Genomic DNA, 27,653 nt, shown 5'->3' with positions numbered 1-27,653 from the left:
GGTTATGGAAGTATGTATGTGGTCCCTGGGGACTGAACTCAGGTCATCAAGCTTAGGAACAGGTGCCTTACCCGCTGAGCTATTTTGTAGATATCATTATCCCTAATCTTTTTTTTTTTTCATTTTTCTTTTTTGTGGTTTTTCAAGACACGGTTTCTCTGTATTGCTTTGGAGCCTGTCCTGGAATACTCTCTGTACACCAGGCTGGCCTCGAACTCACAGAGATCTGCCTGCCTCTGTCTCCCGAGTGCTGGGATTAAAGGCATGTGCTAACAACACCTGGCTCTAATATCCCTAATCTTAAAAAGACTACTGAAGCCAAAATCATATTTATTGTTATCACTCTATTATTAAGTCTGAAAGTTTTTAAAAATGCGTCTGGAGCAGTCACTTCGTGGGTCTGCTTTGCATCTTGGGTTGGGATTACAGCGGTGTACTGCCACGCCCGGCTCTCAACTGGATGGTTTGTACAGCAACCTCCCTCCCTCTGTCTGCTTGTTCTATCAGCACTGTAGGTAGTTCTGATCTGGGACTAAAACTCTTGATCTTTTGGCTCGTGCTCTGCGAACTGAGTCACTCTGGCACTGACAATATTCCGTGACTCAGCAGGTCCGCAAAGGAAGATGCCAGGATCCAGATAACTTCAAGTCTTTTAAAGGCAAGCTGGGAAACACAAACAACACAGTGGAAGAATTTCAAAGCGAGTCTGCATATCCAGAGGGAAAATGTCATTCCATTCCCAGCCTTCTCACTTCCTTCCTTGCCCTGGTAAATGACAGTTACACTTTAATTTAGAACCAGGAAATCACAAAGCTGACAACGAAGCTGAGATTGGATTCAGCCCCTTGTACACCGCGGGATCTCCTCAGCCGGGTTAGGCGCTTGTCCTGCGCTAACAAGAGGCATCTCCGGAACGTCTGCGGAGGCCGAGGTCACGCAGGCCTCGGTACCATGGCGAGGTCGTTTGGGTCCCAGCGCCCAGTAGTGGCTGAACTATACAGTAAGGACTGACACCTAGTTGGGCCACGGTCCAAGTCATCGTGAGTCAAAAGACACATTCCGAGCCACCTCCCGAGCCCGCGTCGCTCTTTAAGAATCTCCTCCTAGTCCCGGATACCCTCCAAGACAAGATCCGCTTAGGACCAAGAATCAGGGCTAGGATTCCCGAAAGGTGCGGGATCTCCACTGAGGCCCCTGCCCTCCCAGCATGCAACGCCCCGCGCCCTCCACCCCCGCGCCCCGCCCTCCTCCCTTCACTCACGCTCCCTCCCCGCCCACCTTGGGCCTCTCCCTCTTATACCCTCGCCCAGCCCACCTCTAGTCACGCCTATCCAGGAGCCCTCCTTCTTGCCCTCCCCCGACCGGCTTCTCTTCCATCTCGCGCCCCCTCCCTTTTGCTCCTGGTCCCGCCCACCTCACGCCCTTCCCTCTTACTCCCTCGCCCCGCCCATCTCGGCCCCGCCCACCTCCCTTCTCGGGCCCACCGCCCTCCAGGCCAGAGCGCCAGTGGTTGCCCCTGCCGCCGCCGGGAGTCGCTGGGGAGGACGCGTAGGGCGGGGAGCCGCTCCCCGCCTTCATGAGCTGCTGAGGAGGCCGGTCTTGGGTTTTCTCCTCCGCCAGATCCCACCCCGCCCGGCAGACCCCACCCCCTGCTCCTTCCTCCTGGGGCGCGCTCTCGGGTGCGCGCTCGGAAGTCGGGGGTCGGCGCACAGTGCGAGCTTCACACCGAGAGGCAGCGGAGGCGGCGCGGTCTTCGCCTAGGACGCCCACCCATCGGCTCCGCACCCGGTTCTCGGCCACCAGCCCGATCCACAGCCCGGCCTCGACCCGCAGCGGAGGAGCAGCCTCGGGGCACGCCGCTAGGCGAGAGCAGCGCGGCACCCCAGCCTTCGCCGAGGGCCGGAGCGTGGTGGGATGACGGGCGGCGGGCGGGCCGAGCTGGCCCTGCGGCCCCGGGGGCGGCTGTGGCCGCTGCTGGCCGTGCTGGCGGCTGCGGCGGGCTGTGTCCGGGCGGCCATGGACGAGTGCGCGGATGAGAGCGGCCGCCCGCAGCGCTGCATGCCGGAGTTTGTTAATGCCGCCTTCAATGTGACCGTGGTGGCTACCAACACGTGTGGGACTCCGCCCGAGGAGTACTGCGTGCAGACTGGGGTGACCGGAGTCACCAAGTCCTGTCACCTGTGCGACGCCGGCCAGCTCCACCTGCAGCACGGGGCAGCCTTCCTGACCGACTACAACAACCAGGCCGACACCACCTGGTGGCAAAGCCAGACCATGCTGGCCGGGGTGCAGTACCCCAACTCCATCAACCTCACGCTGCACCTGGGTAAGCGGTGACAGCCCTGTTCCCCACTACTTCTCGCTCAGGGCCCAGCTCCGGGGCTGCCTCCATGGAGCCGCTGGTCCGGCCGGAGGGGCCAGTCCAGCCGCGTGCGGACGGTCTGCTCTCCAGCGTGGGCCACACACAGAAATTCCTTTCTCCAACTTCTAAAATTCATCTCGCTTTGAACATCCGGTGAGGGCCACCATGTCCCACGCTAGCATCTCTCACACTTTCTAACCCAACCGGATTCTTACTCTGTTGATCATTTTCTATTTCAGCAGTCAGGGTTTTGGACCAACACCCCCACTCGCCTTTTCCCCCTGAAGCGCTAATGAAACACCCATGCTGGCAGGACTATCACATCGCATGCTTGCTTTAGCCTTGAAGGTCTACTTTAAACACTTGTCTTTAAAATGTTTAGTTGTCTCTCTCCGGGGTTGAGAATGATTGCTCTTAGCTCTGATAAGGGAATTTGAGGGGAGCAAACGCCTTTACTGCTGGTATCGCCTATGTGTAATTAAAGTAGAAGTTCACTTTTAAAGTTACTGTTCTTTAGAGCTGTTCAGACTTAATTAAGAGCTATTTCACTGCTAATCCTGGTAGAGAGAAAACAAAAAGGTAATGAAGACACTCACTGTAATTGCCGGGCAGTTTTGTTCCGGTGTAAAAGACTCAAAGGCTCTCCTAGCTTTCTTCCCTTTTGCTTTGATCCAAGCAAGTGTGGAAACGTGCATCATTTCAGAATTCAGGAAGGGGGTTTATAGTAGGAGACTTCATGGCAGAACCATGGGTGGGAAAGGCTGTGATTCTCTGAATGGATCAAAATTCCTGGTTGATCTAGGAAAGTTTTTCTTCGTTTTTGAGACATACAAGCAAACAGAAAAGTTTGCTGTGTTCAAGAGTGCAATGTAAGTGTGAGAATCTGACTGGATGTGTAGAGCTCCCATCCCCATTGCATTGTAGCACCTGATTTTACCAGTAGCTGGTACTAACGAACTTCCAAAGAGTACAGGTTGCCCCAAACCTGCCCAAAGCATGGCAGTTCTATAGAGCTAATAACGTCTGGGATATTTGCAAGGGACTTTATATAGGCAAGTGATTCTTAGGTCATGGTTTCGAAGTTTTCTTTCCATTGCTTTCTAGCATGCAAACATCAGGATTTCAAAGCAGGAATATGACTTAGAGAAAGTGCCCTGAAAAGTGTAAATTATCCCATGTGTAATAAGTTTTAGAAAAGCACTATTCAGTGTCTTTGTAGTAAACACCTTTTTATTTGTGGGTGAGTCACCAGGCAGATGGAACATTTTGAAAACAAGTCCATAAAATGAAACTGTGAGGCCTCTGCTCTTCAGTAACTAAAGAAATGGATGAGTTTGATTTTCAAAAGGCATGGGCACTCTATAGAAGTGTAGAAGTCATGTCTTGGGACAGGTGCCTTTCTGAAGACAGTGGGAGGGAGACACTCAGGGCTTCCCAAGGTCTCCTGGAAATTTTTAAGGGTCTTGAAAATTTTTAAGTTGTCCAAAATGAGTTTTGCAATTTATGCCCAGTTATTTTAACCTTTTACTCATTTTTTTTTCCTGTTCAATTCTGAATCCCCTTGAAGCCTTGCTTAATTCATTTTCAGATTAAAACAAAACAAAACAAAACAACAACAACAACAAAAAAAAAAGGCCTTGACAGCTCCTGAGTGCCTGAGATGCAGTTGAAAAGTTCTGAACAATAGGCTGTCAATCTTGGCTTTCCTCCTCTTCTAGACAAAAGGAGCAGAGGTTGGTTTCAGGTGATTGTAGAGGGTTCTCTGATGCAGAGACAGTGTGCTAAGGTAGGAGAGGTAGCAATCTGGTTAGGCTGCTGCTGTTGGGAGCCAGATATGTTTACTTTGGGCCATGTTAGTAACAAGGTCAAAGGGTGTTTTCACCTCATTAGGATTGCAGCATGACATTTTCTATATGCTTGGACTTGATTTTACTGAAAAAGTCTTCTCTTGGTTGGTGATTGACATAAGACAGGGTCTCATTCTGGCTGTCCTGGAACTCACTCTGTAGATCAGGCTGACCTTGAACTCTCAGAGACTTGCTTGCCTCCTGAGTGCAGCCTCATCCAGCAGGTTACTCTTAAGAAAAAGATTTGCAGTATTCTCATTGCAGTATAATTATTGTGAACACATGTGCTTTTAGTTGGCTAGTTTATGAAATCTCCAGTGGACTTACAGTACTTGTTCTTTGGTTGGGCATGATGTCTTGCAGGAAATGTGTGCGATGGAGTAGATGGGGAGGGAAGAGCTTTTGTCATGCGTTGATGTTTCTGGCTTCTGTCCCTTCGCCCCTCTTTTTTTTTTTTTTTTAATGACTGGGTATGTATGCATGCATGAATGCTGTGCTCAATAATTTAGGGCAAGTAGGCAAGGACTGACCTATCAGAGTGTTTTGATTCACTCCTTGACTCCAGTTACTCTGTGGGCTGTAGCTAACTAATTATTTCCCATGGAGTCAAGTACCATGACTGTTTTGTGCATCCATTAAATCTCCCATCCAGTTCAAATTTCACATACCCTTAAACAAGTGGTGCATACTGTGCCTTGCCCCTCCAGAGCATGTGAAACTCCAGTGAGCAGTATGAAAGAATAGGCCAGCCACTACTTCGCTAGCCTTCAATTTCATGTTCAACTTTACTCACTGCAAGACTTAAAAATGAATCAAGTCTAGGGTTAGGTATTTTGGAACACTCTGGGAGGCTGAACATAGGCAGATTTTTGTGAGGTCAAGGCCATCTTGTATACATAGCAAGTTCCAAACCAGCCAGAGCTACATAATGAGACCCCCATCTCAAAATTTAGAGAAAAAAAATTGTGAAGTCAGAGCACATGCAAGTAGTTACAGGCAATGTACATGTTTTGGTGATGGTCATGAGTCACCTTTTTATTATGACAATGAGACAAGAAGAGATATTCAAATAATGCATATAGCAACAGGTCAGTTTGTCTTTAGTTGCTAAGGTGCACAGCTGGGAGACCACCAATGACAGGTGTTTATGTACCCTTCAGAAATGTTCATATACTAGATTGAATGATTATTTTCACTGGTACCTTTTTTGGGAGGCCAAATCGTATTTTTAACATTCGACAGGTATAAATTAGATCCTTATGGCCAGTACCATCACTTGATGTAAAAAATGGAGGAAAACCAGCGTGGATTCAGACAGTGGCCATTACTTAACTTCCATATACTGTATCATAGTAGGGTTCACGGCACAGCGCATCTTTGGACATGAAGAGTTAAAGTTGCTTTGGGAACTCTAACTGTATTTTTTGCCCATTGTGAAGAGACGTCTCAGGCACCCGTTCCCAAAAGTTCTATTTTGCGTTCAGCTTTCATATCTTTTTAAATAATGTATATAGATTATTTAGTTGCTGCTTAAAAGTGTAGCATTTACATCTGATGATTATGTTAAAAGTGAGTTTTAGCAATGTCTAGGGACTTACTGAGAGTAGTACTGTAGCTGAGGATTGATTTTTCTTAAGTAGCCCCTTTAGTTAATGCGCTAATTATTGTGAATGGAAACTTGGCAGACGGGATTTTGATCTTGCAAAAAAGGTAGCCTTTTCTCATTCTTAAAACAATTAGGTTAAGAAACTGTTTATATAAGCAAGCCAGTCAAAGTTTATGGAACTTCCAAAGTTAGCATTGCAACCCAGTTCCCAAGCACTTCATAAGCTTTTTTAGGACAAGCTTCAGTCTGTATGCAGTGTCTTGTGTGTATAAATCAGAATCAACACATAAGGTGACTTGGCCCTCCGATGAGTATGTATTAATGTTTAACATGAAACAAACAGCAAAGTTTCCTTTTCTCCTGGGAAAAAAACTTTGTAATATGGGCTCTGACTATGTCAGGGAGTAGCTCAAGCTGGTGACTTCACTGTGGTATTCGTGCGCCCTGAGGGGACACTATTTTAGTTTGTCTCACAAAGGCCTGATTTACATTTTGCAGGTTCCAACTTGAGAAGTTAAGGAGCTGTTCTTTAATGGCCAGTAGTTGAACAGTTTTATAAAAGTTGCTGTTGGCTATTTCCCTGTTCTACAGTTCATTGCTTTCTCTGCAAATTCCTTCTCCCATTTTTCGAGGGCACCCAGAAGAAAACATACACATCAGAGGAAAAGTCAGAGCTCTGCTCTGAGGCACCTTTTTCCATCAGTTTATTCTTGGTCTCGTTGGTGTGGGAGGAGTAACATTGGGTTATTTCATTTCTAAATCCTTTTAGGAAGTCGGGTATGCTTTTTATCATGTAGCCCCTCTCTTTGTGCATACATTCTCATATTTCTGCCAGATATCCTGCAAACATTTTTAAAATACCTAAAATGCATACCACAGTGCCTGATAGAAAGGTGTGGAAGATTGAAGGCCCTGTCGTAAGAGCTTAATAAGTGGGAATTTAAAGTTGTAGTACTTTTCCCATATTATAGCAAGAGGGTCTTTATAATATTTTACAGTTTATAAAGCCTCTAGCTTGTCATTGGTTAGTTGTTTTGTAGCTCCATGAAGGCAACTACGAGGCTCCCGTAGGTATGATCTTACAAGTCCTGATGCAGGTAAGTCTTGGACTCCTTAATGAGTGGATTGGTTTCTTCAGGTAATAGTTTCTCTAGCAAATCTCCTAAAAGAGTGTCTGGTTTATTCCTTTAAAACAAAAGCTCACATGCAGACTGACTGTGACTCCTTTGCTTTTCTCCCTTGATTTTCCTTAGGCTGTTGTTCCTTTTTAACTTAACATTCCCAAATTCTTATCATCTCACACCACCTACGGCCCCTGAAGGAATATCTCTTAGTTCCAAGCCTTCATTTGTTGTTTGCAAATTTAAAGTTGTGCTAGTTCTTTCTTCTGACTCAGTGACCTGGATAAGATTAATGGGGGACGACTGGATGGAGCCATGTTTAAATTTACTTCTTACCATTTTGCCAAGATCTAAGAAAACCCATGTTGACCCTCATTGAATTTCACCTGATTGTCACATCTTGACAAATTTGTTTCAGCCTTCCATTTTGCTCCTTATATAGATGTCTTTCCATTTACAGTGGGGTTATGTCCTTAATAAAGCCTTTGCAACCTGAACGTATTATAACTTGAAAGTGCATGTGGTACACCTAGCTTTCTGGGCATTGTATTAGCATTGTACCCTGAGAGTAGCTGTTAATGATTGTGATTGAGTAGTGTTGTGATTCTTTGTTCCACCCCAGAATTGACTGAGAGTACTGAATTAGTCAAAATCCAAAGACTGCTGTCTACTAAATGTTTATCAGTTATTCCTCATTGTAAACTCAATCTTAAGTCACCCCCATCAGTAATTGGGAACTGTCAGTATTGGAGTCGCCATAGTGAAAAGTTCTACAGTGACTTCTCAGGTTTTCTGGTAAGATGGCCAAAGCCTTTGTCCTATTGGGCCAGGTGCTATAGGCTCTGAATGTTTTCAACAACTAGGTTTATCTTTTTATCACTTCTGTGCACAAAGGGCTGTCCCATGGTTTGAACACTTCTCCCAGAAGCCAGCCACTGAGGCAGGCGGAAGTCATAGGTTTCTTTCTGTCCCCATTTCCTGGCCTGAGTTATGCCTTTTCCTAAACTGTCCTGTCAGTATCTGTCATCGTATACTACTGTCTTTCCTTACTTGCCTATTTCTGCCTCTAGACCATATTGGAAGTTTTTGTGACTTTGTTTTGTTTTAGTTTGAGAACGATGTTGCTTAGGCTGTCCTGAAATGCCTGGCCTTAAGCTGTCTTCCTGCCTCAGCTTCAGAAGTACTTGAGATCACAAGTGTTTGCCAATTCTCCCAGATAATGGTAAAGTCTCTGAAGGAGGTCTAGTTCTTAGTCATCATTTAGTAGTACAATTAACCCTTGTTAATTGCTTGCTGTGCCTGAGCACTGTGAAAACTTCTGATGAATGGGGCTTCTTAGGACCTAGCTCTGGCCTCCTGCCTACCTGAAGTCCAGATGAAGGAATCTGTGTCCCTAGATTTGGGGCTAAGAAAACCATAGCCCTCTGACCCAAGTCTATCTCAGGCTTGCCATCTAGTTGTGTGTAAACAGTGAGCTGTGAGTAACCTATACTTTTTAAATTAGTTACAAAAATATTGAAGGGATAATAATATTTTGTAACTTGAAAATTACATGAAATTCAAATCATAGTATACACCAAGTTTTACTAGAACAAAGTTAAATTCATTTAATTACATTGTTTATGGCAGTTTTTATTGCTACAGAGGCAGAGCTGAGTAACTGTGACAGACTATATGTTCCTGCTTATAGAAGCTGACATATTTACTGTCTGGCCCTCACGGAACAGTTTTGGCGACCTCTGTTTATGTTACAATAAGTCTCAACTGAGAAATGCAAGTACAGAGAGGGTCCACTTAACCATTTAGATGGAGACTGGAGCTTTTGTGTCATTGGTGATTAGCAGTGTGTCTGGTAGAGTGTTGAGTAGGTGTGGGTGGAGTGAATAAATGATGGGCTAAATTATGCATGCCCTAGAGAATTGTACATTAATTCCCATTCTTCCGAGTGGCACATTGACCTCTCATTGAGCTCTCGTGTGTTTTTATCAATGCCATCACTTCCCAAGGCATGTGTCAGTGTAGTGACCAATCTGAGATGCAGCATGTAGGAATTTTGTTTCTATAACTTTAAAAGTATTAGGGAATTGAAAAAGCGATGTCATTTTATTTTATCTTGTTTTTTGAGGCAGGATCTCACTAGCCCACGCTGGCCTGAACTCACTAAGCAGTAGTCCTGCCTCTGCCTCTCTACTTCTGGAACTACAGGTGTGAACTACCATACCTACTTCTGTGTCTGCTTTTTTTTTTTTTTTACGTAAAAATTAAGAAATTAAGACTATAATGTGACTTGAAATCAGTAAGATTTTTATTTTATGTGTAAGAGTTTGCTTGCACATAAGTATCTCATAATATGTATGTCAGAATCTCTGAAGGTCAGAAGATGGAGTTGGATGCCCTGGACTGGGAGTTACAGACAGTTAAGGGCTGTCACATGAGTGCTGGGAACACCTTGCTCCTGGAAGAGCAGCAAGTGCTCCTAACTGCCTAGTCATCTCCCCAGGCCCTAGTCTATGCAAATTTTCATGAGAAAACTATTCAAAAATTTTTACACTTAAATGTACATTTTTGAAATTGTATTGTTAACTTTCTTTTTAAAGAAATGATCATAACCAAGTTTTAGCCAAAAATACATGTGCATCTTTCTATTGTTGAAAAAGTTCGCTGTAGTGGGTTCTCAGATCATCTAGGGGAAAGGGTATTCACTTGTTTAACGTGTATGGCATCGGTTTGAAATTATGTAGTTGATGATGTTCACAGTCTGGACTGTTGGTGTGATAGTCAACAACTGAGTGTAGTCCTGTGTTGAAGTGGCCAGGCAGGTAGACAGTCATCTGCTTAGAGCTAACAGGAAGTAGAACAAAACCTGGCTTTGCTTGCATCCAGTCTCCAGCTGGACTTAACTGATGGCCGACTGCTGTTCTCTGGGTTTTAGGGAGAAGTGTCAAAGTTTAGAGCAGGGCTGTTTGTTTGTTTTTACTGCTCAGAATTCCTGAGACTTAAAAATAAGGGATTCGCCTGTCTTATCTGAAATGGTCAATTTCAGTGTCGGGTTTCAAGATGGCTGTGCATCAGTGTTCTGTTGCCCTGTCTTGGTTGCTCGCTCTGAGATGTGTAAGCAAGCCCTTCTGGGATTTGCAAGCTCCTTGTAAGATGATAAAGTTAGATGCTTGTTCATTTGGGCTTAAAATCGACAGCTTGCCTAATAGAGGCCCCCAGAAGGCTCACTGGAGTCCATCTGCATTTCTTCCTGTGTAGCCTTCCAGGGGCCAGCTGAAAATAACTGGGCCCAGTCAGTCTGGTGCCCTCTGCAGCTACATATTCATGAAATAAAATAAAGCCACTATCTCTTCCTTGGACAATGCACACTCAGATCTCTTGTGGGAGGAGCACCTCTGGCAAAGCTGGGAGGTGAACTAGGGATGTGCTTTGTTTTCTTCTAAAACTTCAGGGCTTATAGTCCCTAGGCTCCCTCCTTTTATTTTTTGGTTTCCAGCTGTGAAGTGCCTTCCTGCCTTCTTGTTGTACTAAGTACATCACTGAATGACTGCTTTATTTCTTGGATTTTTATCTCATCTTTTTGTTTGGAAAAACTGGTGAAAAACTTGATTTTCAAAATAGGTCTTCTGTATGTTTCTCCCCTCGCTCCCTTCCTCTTTTCCTTCCTTCTTGAGACAGGATGTTGCTATGTAGCCCAGGCTAGCTCAAACTCACTGTGTAGCTACTTTGAAGCAGTCTTCCTGCCTCAAGTTTCCAACTGCTTGAGATTACAGATGTGCTTTTAACACAATAATATATAGACCATTTGTTTGGAATTAGTCTGGCTTAAAATAAGCCAGCATAGGATTTGGGAGAGCTAGGAGGTATTTCTCTTACTTTCTTTTTCTTCATCTGGCAGTTGCTGGCATCAGTAGTTACTAACAAATATATCTGTTGAGGGAACAGATGAACCAGCCAATTCAAGCTGACTACCAACCAGCCAGTCAGTTCAAGTTCCCAGGGAGCTGTTCTGAAGGCAAGGCTTGGGGGCAGAGCACAGGGGGTGTGCAGGGTGAGGGGTCCTCTTGATTTCCCCTCCTTTAAAGTAGGCTGTGATTTGGGTTGATGCTCCAGGTTGATGTAAAAGTGTAAGTTTGTGGTTGTTGACCCAAGTTTAGAGACTTCAAGGATATCTGTGTGATGTCTTCTGCATTGGCTATACCGTCAAGGATTTACTTACTTATTTATTTTTAATAATGTGCTTTCTGAATCCCAGAGCGAAAACTGAATGTTATGCACATGTTCACTGTTATGAAGTCTTCATCTATTCCTTTAATCTTTACCAGGGAGTGACTTGTTGTGGAGTCTATTAGATATAATAAATCCAAGCTTGAATTGTGTAGCTTTCTTGGGAAAGCATGTGAAGCTTTGTGACATATTCCTATTTATATGAAGAGTTTCTCCTACTCAAAATGACTGAACTTGTTGCGTTGGGTTTCTGTTTGTTGGACAAAGGCATTATTTAAATGGCAGCCAGGGAGAAAAGTTTTCATTTAGGGGTATTGTAATATGTAATGGATACTGAAGACACTTGCTCTACCCTGAGGGAATTTGTAATGTATTTGAGGGGTTAAGACAAAAACATTCACCAACAGGAGAAGTGATCCAGTTGGATGTATTTTGAAAGTGCTCGGGAGGCGAGAGAGAAATCAGCCAGGGGAAGGAAGCTTCCTGGGTCTTGAAGAAAACTAGTGGACATGAATGAAGGACTTTCCAGGAAGGCTGAATTATTTGAACAAGTTCTAAAAATAACCAGGGAACTGTGAAGGCACTGCTCGCCTTTCCGTGCATGGTCTCAGTGTAGAAACAGGTCATTCTGGCTAAGAGCAAGTGCAGAGAGTAGCTAGTGAGCCCTGTGTTGGGTGCCTGAGTTCTTCCTCTCAAGAGCTAATGTCTGTGAAGAACCAGGAGAGATGACTCATGCCTTTTCTGTGGTCGCACAGGTGGGTGTTGGTGGAATCCTGAGCTGACCTGCTCTATTTTATCCCTTGCCACTTTGCCACTTGAGAGCAGACTTGACACATGAGAGGTAGTGGACTGTAGAGACCTTAGATTGGGAGGACTAAGTAACTCACATCAGAGAGCTAAACCTGGTATTTCTGAATTTGCTTGAAAAACTCTGAATTTGGATTTTCTGTTAAAAAAAAAAAAGAGGGCTTTCTACCTATTTGTAAGGGGGACTCTTAAAGGGGCTCTTAGCTTCGGAGTACTTTAACTAGTTGTGTAATATTTAGTCTTATGGTGCTTGGAATGTTGAAGGAATTTATTGAATTTCAGAATGAGGTCCTGGGTTTTGTCAATGTCTACTGATAGGAAGGGGAAAGTATACCCTGTGCTGTTCTGAAGGGTGGTCAGTAAACTCTCATTATGCAGGGGAATGCCACCTTATCTACTTCCTACCTTGCTTGGCCGCAACTCCTTTCTGGTTGCTGAACTACTGATTTGCTTCAACTTTTCCCTTTATCTGACATCACTAAAGATAAGGCCAGCAGGCGGCCTGGTTGATCTCCAGTTCTATTCTGTTTCTCCCCTGCTCCCAGTAAATTCTGACCCTTCTGTGGTGGCTTTGTGTGTGTGTGTGTGTGTGTGTGTGTGTGTGTGTGTGTGTGTGTGTGTGTGTTAGTCAACTTTGCCTGGCAGGTCTAATGCACCTTTTTATTGACTGATAGAGAGATAGCTGCTGTACCCCAGGAGCTTTCCTTTGTCACCATTTCTATCTTTCAGGCTCCCAAGCATGCCAGTCACCTTGATTTCTGTATATGCAAATTTGCCAAGCAATTAACCTCCCTCTTTCTAATCTTTCCAGAGCATCACAACACTAAGGTTCATGTAAAGGTTACTGTTCTGTTTCGGCTTTTATTTCTGAGATGTGGTTATAATTCCCTTGGGACTGTTGTTTGCAATGGATTTTTTTTTTTTTTTTTGTGCTGCTCCCTGTCATATTTTACTTCTACTTCTAGAATTTAAGATTAAAACAAACAAACAAACAAACAAACAAACAAACAAGCAAGCAAACCCAAGTCAGTCCCAAACACTTAACTAGGACTTTCCATGAGCTGGCTGATGAATTCCCGTGTTTCTGTCTCTGCCCTTCCCTTTCTGCTCTCCTTACAGACCTACTTAGTCCTTGCCTTTTGTTCTTGCATGGTGAATGTGGCTGTGCCACCACATGAGAAGCATCGATAACTTTAACTACTTTGATGAGTTTCCATTCTTGGTGGGTAGGGTAGTACTCCTCGCTGCATGGGAGGGGGTGAGTGGTGGATTTAAAAGCCCCCGCCCCTGGCTCATCTTTTTTTACCCAGTTGGTAAAATATAGAAGCATAAGCATGTTGTCTGGGGTAGGCCATCAATTTCTTTCAAAGAGAATGAAAATGTCCTACCTTTCCCAAGAGAAAAGCTTAGAAAGGGTGTAGGGACATCATCAAATGAGTTGCCAGGGGCTAGGAAGTAATAATTTCCCTGCCTTCATCTCATCTGCATGTTTCCAAAAAATCTGTGACCATTTTAGGAATAAGTAATAGCACCTTGGCAATGTAAAAATTTTTGATTAATAGATAATTTAAGTTTTGTGGCCGTACCCTACAACATTTAGAACCTTGGTTTCTGGAATGTGAGCACATTTACACTATGTGGCTGTTGTGGTTTTATATATGTTTACCAAGTTCATGTGTTGGAAACCAACCTAGTACTAGTGTTGAAAGGGGGGTGGCTAATTTACGAAGACCTGCCATACATGGCCTCCTGTCTTTGGCATGTAGTAGGTTTATTGTGAAATTAAGTTTGGCTCTTCTTGCCTTATTTATGCTCTTGCTGTTTGATGCTTTCCCTGTGTATTAAAATCCACAGAGAAGCCCCTTACCAGGTAAGTGCCAGCGGGCGTTGGGACATCTTAGCCTCCAAAATCATGAGCCAAATGAATTGTTCAGTTTGAGATATTCTTATAGCAGCAGAAAGTAGATCAAGACAATGGCTAACTAGAATATCAATAATGAAATTATGGGGTTCATGAAGAATATATGTAAATTCTAAATATAGGTGTGATAACCCATGCCTGTAAACCTGTCACCTGGAAGGTGGAGGCAGGAGGATGCTCAGAGTCATCTTTGGCAACATTGGGAACACAAACTTAAACAACTGTAAGAACTCCTCAGGGAAGTTTAAGCTCTTAGAAAAATGCTTAGGCAGGCTGGTGATGATGACACACACCTTTAATCCCAGCCCTTGGGAGTCAAGGGCAGGCAGATCTCTCTGAGTTTGAGTCTAGCATGGTCTACAGCATAAGTTACAGGTTAGAAAAGAGTGTACAGAGAAACCCTGTCTTGAAAAACCAAAAAAAAAAAAAAAAAAAAAAAAAAAAAATTAGGCAAAGGATTCTAGTTTATGTTATTTTAATCTCTTCCCAAAGAAAATAGGGCTGGTAAAATGGCTCAGTGGCCGAGTCTGATCCCTGGAACTTGTGTAAGAATGGGAGGAGAGAACTGACTTCACAAAGTTGATCTCTGACCTCCAGACATGCAGAGTACACATACACATCATGACATGTGCACCCACCACATTCATCATGTCAGCATACACAATATTAAATGAAAATTTAAAAAGTTAATGTTAGTGTAGTTGCCTTGGCCTCATACTTAATCTGCATAGCTGTGTCCCTCAGTCATTCCTACTCATCACATCAGATAGTCTCATAGGACTGATGACTTCACTTGTCACTTGGGTTGAGGTAGAAGAGAGTAATGAATCCCCTGGAACTGGAGTCATAGACAGGAAGATGCCCGATGTAGGTGCAAGGAACTGAACCTGGGTCCCCTGAAAGAACAGCAACTGTTCTTAGTTGCCTAGCCATCTCATCAGCCCCTCAGGTTTTTTGTTTGTTTTTGAGACAGGGTCTTACTATGTCGTCCTGGCTGTCCTGGAACTCACTCTGCAGACCAGGCTGGCCTTGAACTCACAGAGATCTGCCTGCCTCTGTCTCCTAAGGGCTGGGATTAAAGTTGTGCACCATCATGCCCAGATGGTTTATTTTTTTTTTAATGTCAGATCATAATCTCATACAAGTAAGAGTCCTGGAATTTTCCTTGCAGGGTTCTTTTAGGATGTGGGAAGAAGCTGGGGTCCAAGGATGAAGATTATGCGATGGAGAGTGATCATGTACGTTAGATGCTTTAGGTCCTCCTCGTGGGAAAAATGTATTCAGGAGATTGTGTATCCCAGGCTGACTTTGTAGAGCAGTTCTATGTAGAGTTTGAATTTATAGTGAGTATTTTAGATAAATGCATGTGATAGAAAATTCACTAGAGATTACAAATTCTTAGAATTTTACAGATTATGAAAGTTTGTGCAAACATCTGTAATGCAGCTGTGATAAAATTTGTTTACTTTACCAGGATTGCTTTAGAACTCAAGCCTGTTTATTGCTGTTGTCAGTGTTTTTACCACATGCCAAGAAATAAGTTAGCATTGAACTTCAGTGGACTTGGGAATCATTCCGAGAGGACCAGTTTCAGATCGCATCCATTGTAAAGCTGGGATGTCCTGGCCTAGACGGCAATGGTGGGTACAGACCGTGACTAGATGACAGACCTTCCAGATGTCTGGGGAGTGGACTTGTCTGTGCTTTTGTCCTTGTATCTGCTTGTATCTGTATCCTGGTTTTACTCTCATCATAGCTGCCTTAGGGAAGGGCTTGAGGGCCTGCTTTTTAGATTGGGAAATAAAATAGATGTTAAAGTTTTTGGAATCCTTTTAGTTGGTACTGACTTTTCTGTGGGAGAAAGGAGCCAGAGAAGCAGATTTGGTCCCTCGAGGCTGACTGTGGGTGGGGGGCGGTGTTGAGGACTTGGCTGGAAGTAACTAGAGGCAGATTCATTCATGGCTCTAGTGATCTTCAGCTATGAAACGGGCCTCCAGTGCTCCAGTCAGCAGCCTGTTAACCATGCCTGACTAAATAGACCTTGTTTTTTTGAAATTCACAGATTGCCTGGATCCCCACTGTCTTTTGGCCTTCTGCTCATACACAGCTGTTTTTGTTCGTACATCGTTTTGGGTTTAACTGGCTGGTTCCTTTCTCAGTCCTTTTTATGGTGAATAATGGCCACATGGAGCTTGAACACCCAAGTGTGTGGTTAATCAAACAGGAAATCTCAAGGAAGCTCAGTAACATTGTCAGACAAACAAAAGATGGGACAGGAAAGGCCATTCATGATTCTATGCTTAAGACATCTGCAGGGAAACAGCTGACAGCTTTGGACATGGGCACTCTGAAACTTAACAAGTAGAATGTCTTATGTGGGACTCGCTCCATTTTTCTTATGCATTGGGGACATCAAGATAGAAATGAAGGTGAAGGGGGAAAAAAAAAGAATGTGGCATTGTTGACTTTCAAACAGGAAGGCAGTTGTGGCCGTGAGATGACTGTAGATCTAAGAGGCTGTGATTTGTCCTGACTAAACCAATAGCAAGGGTTCACGCAGGATGAATGAGTGGCTGGAACTCTACAAGTTGGCTGGAGGTGATGGATGGGCTGAGAGATGGCTTGAAGCAGTACCTTGACTATTGAGTACTGCAGGAATAGGAGGTTAAAAACAGTAAAAAAAAAAATATATATATATATATATGTGGAAACTGAGAAGAATGTCGTGGTGTGCATAGCTGTAATTCTAGCAGGAGGATTGAGAGTTCCAGGGCAGCCTGAGCTGCATAGCTAGACTGTATCTCAAAGAACCAAAGAGATGAAGAGAGAAAAAATGTGGTCTAGTGGGAGAACATACATATCAACAGATCGTGAGCCCTAACCCTAATCCTGGGACACTCGGTGACGAAAACAGAAAATGCCACCAGACCTATATTAACCCGTTACCTACAAAGATGTCAGCAGTTCAGATCAGTGACTTCCCAGAACAGCTATCTGGGACCCTTATGATTCCTACCAGTGTTGAGATTTTTAAGCCTGTGGTAGAAGAGCTGTCAGGACTAGCCATGTAAATGCTAGCTTTCTGTTTCACAGTGAAATTAAATGGGGGAGCTACAGACAGGAGAATCTGTGCTCATAACTGTTCGCATTAAGTGTGTGGGTATTGCGAATGTGAGGAGAGCAGCGCTAGGCCTCATTGGTTGGAGGCAGAGATGCACTGGTTGTGGGCCTGGCTCTGCTCTGCCTTTCAGTCACAGTGAGCATGTGCACACTGTAGAGGTTCTCCCTCTCTCCTGACTCCTTTTCAGTTGGTTTGGCTGCTTCCTACATGTTCCAGGGAACTTTCAGCCCCTCTAGGAAGACTGTTGGTTTCTACCTCTCCTGGGTGGTGTTTGTATTTGTCATGATGTTGTGCCATGTCTACAGTTCATCTGATTCAGGTTCAGTGGAAGTGTTTCAGTTGGGTGAGGTGAGAGGTGCTGTATGGTTGCCTGTATGCACCCCATTAGTGAACTCACCAAAGCTAACTTCATAATCAGTGATTTCTTATTTAGAATGCTTACTATGCAAAAGATACTGGAAAAGACTGGGGACAAGGCTTAGAAGATCTAAGCCTTAAATTCTGGATGACAAGATGCAATGTAGATGTTTTCTCCATTGACTTTGTGTCTATGGTGGATATATATAGTGTGATATCCTTTATCTGGTAGTCAGCACTGCACTTGGAATAAGCTTGTTGAATGAATGGATTGTATGGATTCTTCTGTAGAACTGCGACCACAGAATGCAGATGTGTGTAGGAAGCAGCAGTTTTCCCCAGGTGGAGTTTGCCTTTAGATAGGGTTGACACTGATGTCTGGAATGGATGGAGTAAGTGGTGTAGTTTCTTCATTAGCATAGCAGTGTTGGTAGACACTAAGCCTCTGTCCCATCCCAAAGATCCCCAACAATGAAGTCATTTGCAAAACATTGATGTTTGTTTTTCTTTCATGTGGTAGAACTGTGGTAAGTGGTTCAGGGCCTCAGGGTAGCTCTGGTCTGCACAGAGGATCTGGGATGTGGGAGCTTTTTATGGTAGTAATTTGCCATTCCTTAGGGTGCTATCTTCTGTTTGACTGATTCTGAGGGCTAGGCACTTCTCTCTTCCTAATAGGTCCACACTGTTGAGAAATGTGTGTCTAAATGTTAAGACTAAGACTTGAATGTGGTGCACGTCATTTGCACTGTTATGACAAGGAGAATGAGAGCAGAGCTTGGCAGACAGCTCTGCATGCCAGTGTTTCCCTAGAGCCCTGCTTGCTGTAGCACCCTCCCCCATGTGGTAGTCTTGAGTCTTCTTCAGAGATGGCATCCCTTAGAGGACAGCAGCCAGCACGTTCTCAGCCTGCCCGAGCAATCCTAGATCTTTAGAGAGCCTCTTAAGAAAGTGAACACCACTCCATGCCTTTACAGAATTCACTTTCTTTTTTTAAATGTAAAACTTGTTCTTATTTGTTTGTTTGTTTATTTATTTGTGAGAATTTCCCATATGAGTTCTCTTCTCTTCAACTCTTCCTTCCACCCCATCTCAAACTCATGGTTTCTTATTTTTATTTTATACACACGCACATTTTATAAGTACAACCTGCTGAATCCCTTTAGTGTTATCCTATGTGTATGTTTAGGGCTGACTACTTGGAATTGAATAACCCGTTAGAGGGCTTATCCCTGCAGAAGACTGATTCTCCCTCTCTCTGCAGCCATTAATTGCGTGTAGCTCTTCCTCTAAGTGTGGAGCCTTGTGAGCTTTCCCCCATCCATGTTAACATATTAGCTGGTATCACTTTTTTCCAAGATATCTTTAGGCTACCCTGTTGTTGAGATTTTGTTGTTGCAGCTTTCCTCTTACAGACAGAAGACACACCTCACAGGAGGCTCTCTGTTTCTTACAGTGTTTCTGCTTCATAATTCACCTTTTTATGTATGTTACCACTTTTCATCATCTTAGCTCCTGCTTGATGCTGAGCTCTTATTGGGTGGGTGTGCACCTAAGTTATCGGACTGTCTACGGGAGAACCATCCTGGGGGAGCACATCTGTCCACATCTTGGTAGGATACATCGGGATAGACAAGTCTTCATTTAGCCAACAGTTCTGATCCTGTTTACCTTCAGCAATGATATATGAATCACAGCTGTTTTAAAATCCAGATATGTTTTAGAAACATGATTCCTAAAGTGACAAAACACTTCCCATTATTATCATCTGTTAGTCACAAGACCACACAGTTCTTATTTCTGGAATCTTAGACTTAGGAACACATGAAATCATAGTAAATTCAGCAAAATTGTATATATTGTGTGTATTTTAACTGGATGTTTCTCTTGTGCTCGTCAGTTAGTATTAATTATAATTGTTTGGCCGATAGCCTAGGCATATTACTAGCTAGCTCTTACATTTAAACGAATGTTTAATGTAATGTAAGTATTGCCATGTGGCTGTGGTGATACTGGCCCATGGGCATGCTGTTCCTTGGGCTGCTGGATGAGGTCTCCCTTGATCCCATCTTTTTTCTCCCTGTATTCAGTTTGGCTTTCCCACCCTAGCTATATTCTTCCCTGCCATAGGCCAAAGCAGCTTTCATCAACTAATAAAAGCAACACATATTTGCAGTGTATGGAAGGACATCCAACATCACAATAACTAATGTTTTGGTTGAGAAGTATCTTCACATGCAATAGGGTGATTAAAGATTGGGTTAACCTCACACAAGGATGTATTTTGCCATTAAACAAAACATCTATGTTTTAAAACTTTTTAAAATTTAAAGTCATAGCTAAAAGATCTTGGCTTCATTCCACATTTGATTACACAATGTAAGTTGTAAGTTGTACCACTTTTACAGTTAGTGGTGTATAAAAGTTTCACACAAAACCAGCATTTGATAAATTGGTTGTTATCCAAGCAAATGGATAAAGTTCTTTAATACATGCTTCTGCAGGGTTGGAGAGATGACTCAGCAGTTAAGAGCATATGTTGCTCTTATAGAGGCCCTCAATTCTCACCACTCATAATATATAGACTAGGAACCATCCAATGCCCTTTTCTGATCTCTAAGGCACCATGCACACACACAAGTACACATACATACAGGGAGGCAAAATGTTTGCTATACATGTAAAGGAAATAGAAGCCAAACTGTTACTTCAAAAGAATGAATTCCTTCCTCCCTCCCCCTCTCTCTCCCCCTCCCTTTCTTCTCCCTCTCCCCTCTCTCCCTCCCTTTCTTCCTTCCAGACAAAATATAAGTATGCACCCCTGGCTAGCCTAGAACTGGCTAGGTAATGTAGACCAGGATGGCTGACCTCTGCCTCCAAGGACTGGGATTAATGATGTGTGCCACTGTGCCCAGCTGGAGGGATGAATGTTAACAGATTTATTAGTCATTTGGGCAGATGGCTTACTAAATATAAAAATTATATATTTAAGGAGAAACATTTTTATTTCTATCTGTTCATTTTTATTGTATTGATTGTTATTAATAGTGTATTTTTATTTTATTTTATTTTATTTTTTTTCTTTTTTGTTTTTTTTCGAGACAGGATTTCTCTGTGGCTTTGGAGGCTGTCCTGGAACTAGCTCTTGTAGACCAGGCTGGTCTTGAACTCACAGAGATCCACCTGCCTCTGCCTCTCCAGTGCTGGGATTAAAGGCATGTGCCACTACTGCCCAGCTGTTTTTATTTTTTGAGCTAGAATTTCAAGTAACCCAGTCAGGCTTCAAACTGGAACTCGCTGTGTATCTGAGGATGACCTTGAACTCCTGATCCTCCTGCCCAGGTGTGGGATTATAGGTTTTATGTGTTGCTGGGGATTGAACTCTAGGCTTTATGCATGGCAGGTAAGCACTCAGCCACCTGTACCCACATCTGTATTATTATTATTTAAATGAAGAGGGAGTTTCATCTCTAAAGCCCTGGGTAGTTTTGCTAGGAGCCTGGCCTTATTGGTTTGAGATACTTTTTGAGCTGGAAATAGTTCTGGTCTTATTCTCAGAAGCTGATTTTGTGATGACTGTGCTCTCTGTTCCCCATTCTCCCCATCACAGCTTCTTGTTTTCTTTCTCTCTGTTAAAACTATTTTTTTTAATTGTTTTAGTAAATCAGTGTTTCTTGGAATCCTTAAGTCACCATTCTCACAAATGGCTGTGAGTAGGTTGCTTTCTCAAAGATTATGACGTCTTTGAATTGTGTTTCTTGGTCTGACTTTTCTATTTGCTAAGAAACTTTTACTGGCACCTTTTGCTCAGAACATACTGTGTGGTCTTCTGGGCTTTATCACCCCAGCTTCTTTTGGGAGGAGTTCCCCTTCTCCATAAACCCTCATCCACATCCTGCAGGCATGATAAGGCAGTGCCAGTTGCATCACTCATCCGTTCTGTGGGCATGTCATCTTCACTGGGAGCCTCTGCAATGAGCCTTGAATATATTAGTGATCTTGATTTTTCCTGTGACTGCGCAGGGGACAGGAGCTGCGTTTGAACTGTCAGTGGTTTAGAGCTCTGGCCCTTGACTTGTGAAACAGGAGGCATCTGGCGTTCTTGGGTTGTCTTGGTAAATCAGAAGTCTTCATTCTAACCCTGACAGTGTAGCACAGGGTTAAATCCTTCCAAAGCCTGGCTTTGGAAGAGCGAAAGCGCTGCATTCATTAAGCTTTGGATGCAGGCCTCAGAACTGTTTTCTCAAAGTTTAAGACATCTCCTCTTGTGGAGGACAGGAGACCTGCCTGTTTGTTCTGCAGCACTTTGCTCTAAGAACAAGGCAAGCGCTGACACTAACTGAAAACTTGTTTCCTTTAAAAAGCCTTTTTTTTTCCAGGACCCATAAAGCTGAGTTTCTTTTTTTAGGATAGCAAAATTTCTCAGGCAAAGGCTTTCTGTTTCTGTTTTATTGACTGTAAGTCCAAGGCACTGGGAAGTGTAACTCGTTGGTAAGTTCGTGTTTAGCTTATCATCAGGCCCTGGATCAATCCCCCAGCACTGCCTCCATCCTCCATGAGCACACACATAGTCACAAACATGGACATACACCTATAAATTCTAAATTGGTGCCTAAATGTGTGTGTGCATGCATTCATGTGTGTGATGCATGCATATGTATGATGAGATACAGTCTTACTATAAAGCTCTGGCTAGCTTGGAATTTGCTATATAGATCAAGTTGGCCTCTGCCTCTGGGATTAATGGCATGCCCACTATGCCCAGCCACCAATATATATATATATTTCTGAAGTTAAGAATCACTAAAGCTTTTTCATGTTACTTCAAGGTTAGACCAATGTAGTAATTTTCTTGTTCATCCTTAATCCTGGTCACTAGTGACCTCGGGGATTGTGCCTTTAATCCCAGTATTTAGGAGGCAGAGGCAGGAGGATCTCTGTGAGTTTGAGGCCAGCCTGGTCTATGGGGTGAGTTCCAGGACAGCCAGGGCTGTTACACAGAGAAACCCTGTCTTGCAAAAGCAAACAAACAAAACAAAACTCCCTTACAAAGATGGTGCAACTTCCAGAACACCCCCAACTTCCACTGGGGTTTTGTTTCCTTTTTACTTTTGAAAGGAGCCAGTTTTGTCATCTCTTCTTAAACAGCAAATACTGCTTGGCTGCTTTATAAAAATGTAGTCAAGGGTAAATTTACGCCTTTAGTTTTCACTTCCTACAGCTTTTGAAAAGCAGCCCATTGTTTCTCCCCACTGTGCAGTGACGATTATACTGTCGCTGGCTGTCATCTTGCCGACTGGCCTTGTATGAGTAATGCTGTTGTGGATATCCTCCTGCATGCCTCCTGGAACTCACATACGAGATTCTGTGCAACTTTGGTGAGTCACAGTAATGGGTCTCTTCAATTTCTTGAGATAATACTACTTTTTTTCCTTGGGGTGATAGCAGTTTGCATGCCCTGCAGCAGTGCTGGAAAGCTTGTTGGTCCACTCCTGACACTGAAAATTCTTAATTTGTACCATAAATTGTGTCATAGTCCATGCATTTCTTGATCTTTCCTGTTTCTCCTGTAGACTGTTGCTTCATGGGTTTTTCCCCTTACTGACTTGCAGAATTCTTCAGATGTGCTGGCTACTTATCATCCGTCATCAGTTCTGGTTGTGTCTATCTTCTTGGAGACCGTGCTTTTCTTTTTACTTTCTCTGTTTTTTGGACATGTTCTTTTTTAAGCATCTGTTTTTCCTGTCTGCATGAGTGTTTGCTGTGTTCATGTCTGTGCACCACGTGTGTGCCTAGTGCTCCTGGAGGTCCTGTTTGGACAGCAGACTCCTTGGAATCTGAGTTAAAGATGGGTAAGAATCACCATGTGGTGCTGGGGATTGAACCCAGGTCCTCTACAAGAGCAGCCAGGGCTCTCAACCACTCAGCCATCTCTTCCATCCCCTGGACACAGTTTCTTAATTTCAGTATGACCATATTTATTAATTCTCTGGTAGTAAGTCCTTTTGGGTCTTATGTAAGAAATCTTTGTTTCTTTTTAAGATCTAAGGTTTGGGTTTTCATTATGTACAGTATCTTTATTGGCTAGGGCAAGTCCTTTTCAGATGTATTCTATTTTAGAAAGATCTTAGCTATATTTGGGCCTCTTCCCTGTAAATTCTAGAATGAGGTTCCTCAGAAACCCCTATTTGCATTTGATTTAATTCATACTGACTTTATGCCCATTTGTTTTGTGTTAGCATTTGGATACTATTGAGCTTATTAACAAACCTCTTATAAAATTTACATATTTTCAAGTGAATTCCAATAATATTTTGTAATAATTTCATTCTTGAGTCTTTTCTTTCTGTTGGATTTATTCCTAAATCCTAATGTAAAAATATTAAATTCTAATATATAAATTCCTAAATCCTAAATATAAATGATAACATTTTTGATTTTTGAAGAGAGGAACTGCCCTTGGCTCCCAGTCCCCCCCCCTTACTTTTTTCTGGGAGGGGGGTTTGAGACAGGTTTCTCTGTGTATCCCTGGCTGTCCTGGAACTCACTCAGTCTGTAGATCAGTCTGGCCTGGAACTCAGGGATGTGGCTGCCTTTGCCACCTGAGTGCTGGCATTAAAGGCGTGCACCACCATACCCTATGGCTATTCCTGGTGCTGGGTGCTTTCTATTGCTGATTTAATTTCAAAGTACATCACACTGCTTTGTAGCACTGTGCAGAAAAGTATACATTTTAAAATATGGCTCTTAAGATAATTCATTTAATTCTCTTATTTTGATAATTTGTCTTAAGAGTCTCTCGGGTTTTATATATAGGCAGTCATCCATAAATAATGGTCTTATGTCTGCTTGCTAACCATTTTCCTTTTTGTTCATGTTAGAACATCATACAAATACCCATGTAGACTTCCGTCTTAACTGGTCTGATCTTACTGAGTTTTTCTAATTTGTAGGTGTGAAGTTTTTTTTTTTTGTGTGTGTGTTTTTATTTTACTTTTTAAAATGAATTAAAAAAATTATTTTATTGGTGCCTTGCCTGCAGTCTGTGCAAAGGTGTTAGAGAGTTAGATATAGTTATGAGCTGCCATGTGGGTACTGGGAATTGAACCTGGGTCCTTTGGAAGATCATTCAGTGTTCTTAATTGCTGAGACATCTCTCTAGCCCCTTTCACTCCTTTTTGTTTGCTTGTTTTTAAAATTTATTTTTAATTATATATGTGTACGTATGTGGGTTTTCAGCCCCATGCTTTGTCTTTTGAGACAGGGTCTTACTATACAGCCCAGGCTGGTCTTGAACTTGCAGCAGTCATCTGCTTCATTCTTCTGAGTGCCTAGCTCTGAGAATGTTTTTCAGGTCCGTCTTTTATGTAATTGCTGAGTGAGTCTGTCTGTCTGTCTGTCTGTCTGTCTGTCTTTGTGGAATTTTAGCCTGGCAAGTGCTCTGCATTGAGCTGTCCTCCTAACCACTTACATTTGTTTTATTTCAATTAAATTTATTATTATTATTTTGTGTGTGTGTGTGTTTGTGTGTGTGTGTATATGCGTGCGCACACGCACGCACACGCACGCGCACTGAGGTCAGAGGTATCAAAGTCCCTTGGAGTTGAGTTCCTGGAGACACCTGACATAGATACTAGGAACTGAACTCAGATCCTCTGCAAGAGCAGCAAACACTCTTAACCACTGAGCAAGCCTTCTTTCCAGCCCCTAAATTTGTTTTTGAGATGATGTCTTACCATGCTGTCAAGGCTAGCCTCAAGCTGCAGCTCCTCCCTCCTAAGTGGCTGGGATTCACTTTACGTAATTTGATGACATTTTTTCTGTTTATGTTATTTTTCTATAAGTTACCAAATCTCGTTTTTTTGATGAAAAGCTGTGGTGCTAATGCAGAATTTCTTCCATCTTAGTTTTCAATGTCTTGCTGTAAAACCATCTTAGGAAATGCTTTTAAACACAAGTTTCAGTGAATTAACAGTTCTACAATATTTTGTTAAGCAACATATAGCTATTACTCACCTTTGGTGAAATATCTAAGTTAATTTTTCATACTGTTTGACACAGTAGATGATACTTTAGAAAAGTAAAACACTGCTTGTTAATAAAATTCATTGATAATTTGCCAAAAACCAGAGTAAATCAAAGTAAGAACTAACTTAGGAAACATTGATATGAAATATTTGAGTTTGGTTTGTTGTTTGTCATTAAGTCATTTACAGTTTTAGAGTTTGATACATTTTTCTAACTTTTTATTTTATTATTTTTTTTAAAGATAGTATCTCATTTATCCCAGCTTGGCTTGGAACTAACTTCATAGCCAAGGATGGACTTGTATTTCGGATCCTCCTGCCTCCACCTCCTCCCTGAGTGTTGGGGCTACAGGCGTGTGCCATCATACCCAGGTTTTGCAGTGCAGGGATCAAACACAAGGCTTCATGTGTGCTGAGCAAGCATTGTACCTATAGCTACGTCCTGAGTCCTGTATCTTCATATTTCACCATAATTTTTATGGTCATAGACTTAAAGATGTGAACTCATATTTATAATCTGAGAAGCAGTTGAATTTAAGTGGCTTGGTACAAAGAGTGGTGAATCAGAGCTGGGTATCGTGGCAGACTCTAATCACAACTCTTGGGAGAGGCAAGCAAGAGCATCATGAGTTCAAGGTCACCCTCAGCTACATTTACAGTTGGAGGCCTGTCTCTACAGATAACAACAGAAAAAGAAAGTAACAGAATCCTTGGGGCTTTGTAGAGACTTTCAGACAATACTATAAGTGATAGCTCTGTGACAGATTTTAGGTTTGGGGGACTGAAAGGTCCATGTGTCTTTCATCTTTAAGTCCTGAGGAGTGCTAGAGGAGTATGCTACTGTTCCCTTGGGAACAGTTAGGGTATAGGAAGGGTACATGGAAGGAGAGAAAGCAGTCCCCTCTAACAAAGGAGTGCCCAAGTTCCATTCAAGTTCTCACAGGATGTTGTGCCATTAAAAACTAGACTATAACTACCTGAAGTCTAGAATGTAACTTTTATTTTTATACATAAATATATTTTACCCATAATTTTATTTACATAATTTCCCATGAATGTGACTCTGTGTGTGTGAGTGTGTGTGTGTACACACATGGGCTCTCACTGAGAGCTTTGCTATGGTCTCAGTGTGTGTGTACACTCATGCGCACATACCAAGAGCTTAGTTACTGATGGGAATAGCCTCCTTGTGTGTGCGAGTGCATGTGTGTGTGAGTGCATGTGTGTTGTGAGTGTGAGTGTGTGCGTGTGTGATGTGTGTCAGTGAGTGTATGAGTGAGTGTGTGTGTGTGTGTGTGTGTGTGTGTGCGTGCGCGCGCACCAAGAGCTTAGTTACTGATGGGAATAGCCTCCTTGTGTGTGCGCGAGTGCATGTGTGTGTGAGTGTGTGTGCTGTGAGTGTGAGTGTGTGCGTGATTGTGTGTTGTGTGTTTGAGTGAGTGTGTGTGTGCGCACGCACCAAGAGCTTAGTTACTGATGGGAACAGCCTCCTTCCTGCAGCCTTGCTGCTGTTGCTTCAGCTGCACTCAGCGTGTGCCAATCCATCTGTTTTTCTAGCACTCACATGGACAGTGAATCTGTAGAAGTTGTGTGTTCTTACTGTCTCTTCTCCTAAAATCTTTTAAAAAAATTTTACTGGTGGTTTTAAGATGAGGCTCGGGTATCCCAGGATGGTGTGGGGGACTCATTATATATCCCAGGATTGCCTCGAACTTGAGGCCACCCTCTTGCTTATGCTATGAGAGTATCTGCTGCTCTGAAAATTCTCATTTATTTTCTTTTTAATGTAGGTTTGTCTCATTAATGTTTCTTCATCGGTGTTGATACATTTCCAGTATTGAGTGGTTAGCAGGTCATATTCACCAGGACTGCAGCTCTGACTTAGCCTGTTAGGAAGCATTAATGGTGGCTGCAAAGGTATTGACACTCCCTTTTGTACATGGATTGGCCCACATCTGCTTTCACAAATCTGTGATAGCACATGCAAGGATGCAGCAGTCCTCTGCAGACCTATTAAGAGGATTGGCAGCTTGTTCCTTGATCTTCTGGAGCCTGAGCTGCCAAACAGAAATGTGGCTACCATGTGCCTGTCACGCTTGGGAAGACATGGCACTGTGCACTCTAGTAAGTGTCCCAACTGTGTCTAGCCTTCTTTCTGTCCTCACCAAAGTTTCAGATATGCACAGCCCAGCTGCATGCTGCTGTGTGGCTTCAGCCAGTGCCCCAAGGAGCAGAATCACCCAGCTCTGCCTTTCCCAAGTTT

The 27,653-nt window shown here is 43.0% G+C and overlaps 1 protein-coding gene across 1 annotated transcript in view; it reads left to right on the top strand.

Annotated features, from left to right (window-relative positions):
* Positions 1 to 1,519: 1,519 nt before the first annotated feature.
* Positions 1,520 to 27,653, top strand: part of Lamc1 (laminin subunit gamma 1) — a 114,753-nt gene continuing 88,619 nt past the window's right edge. The window contains exon 1 of the mRNA XM_051185969.1: positions 1,520 to 2,326. Within this exon, the coding sequence (XP_051041926.1) occupies positions 1,915 to 2,326 (412 nt within the window). The 5' untranslated portion in view covers positions 1,520 to 1,914. The remainder of the gene's footprint in view (positions 2,327 to 27,653) is intronic.

The sequence above is a fragment of the Phodopus roborovskii genome, unplaced genomic scaffold (genome assembly GCF_943737965.1).
Source record: "Phodopus roborovskii unplaced genomic scaffold, PHOROB, whole genome shotgun sequence".
Taxonomy (NCBI): Eukaryota; Metazoa; Chordata; class Mammalia; order Rodentia; family Cricetidae; genus Phodopus; species Phodopus roborovskii.
This window is presented reverse-complemented; position numbering and strand designations above follow the sequence as displayed.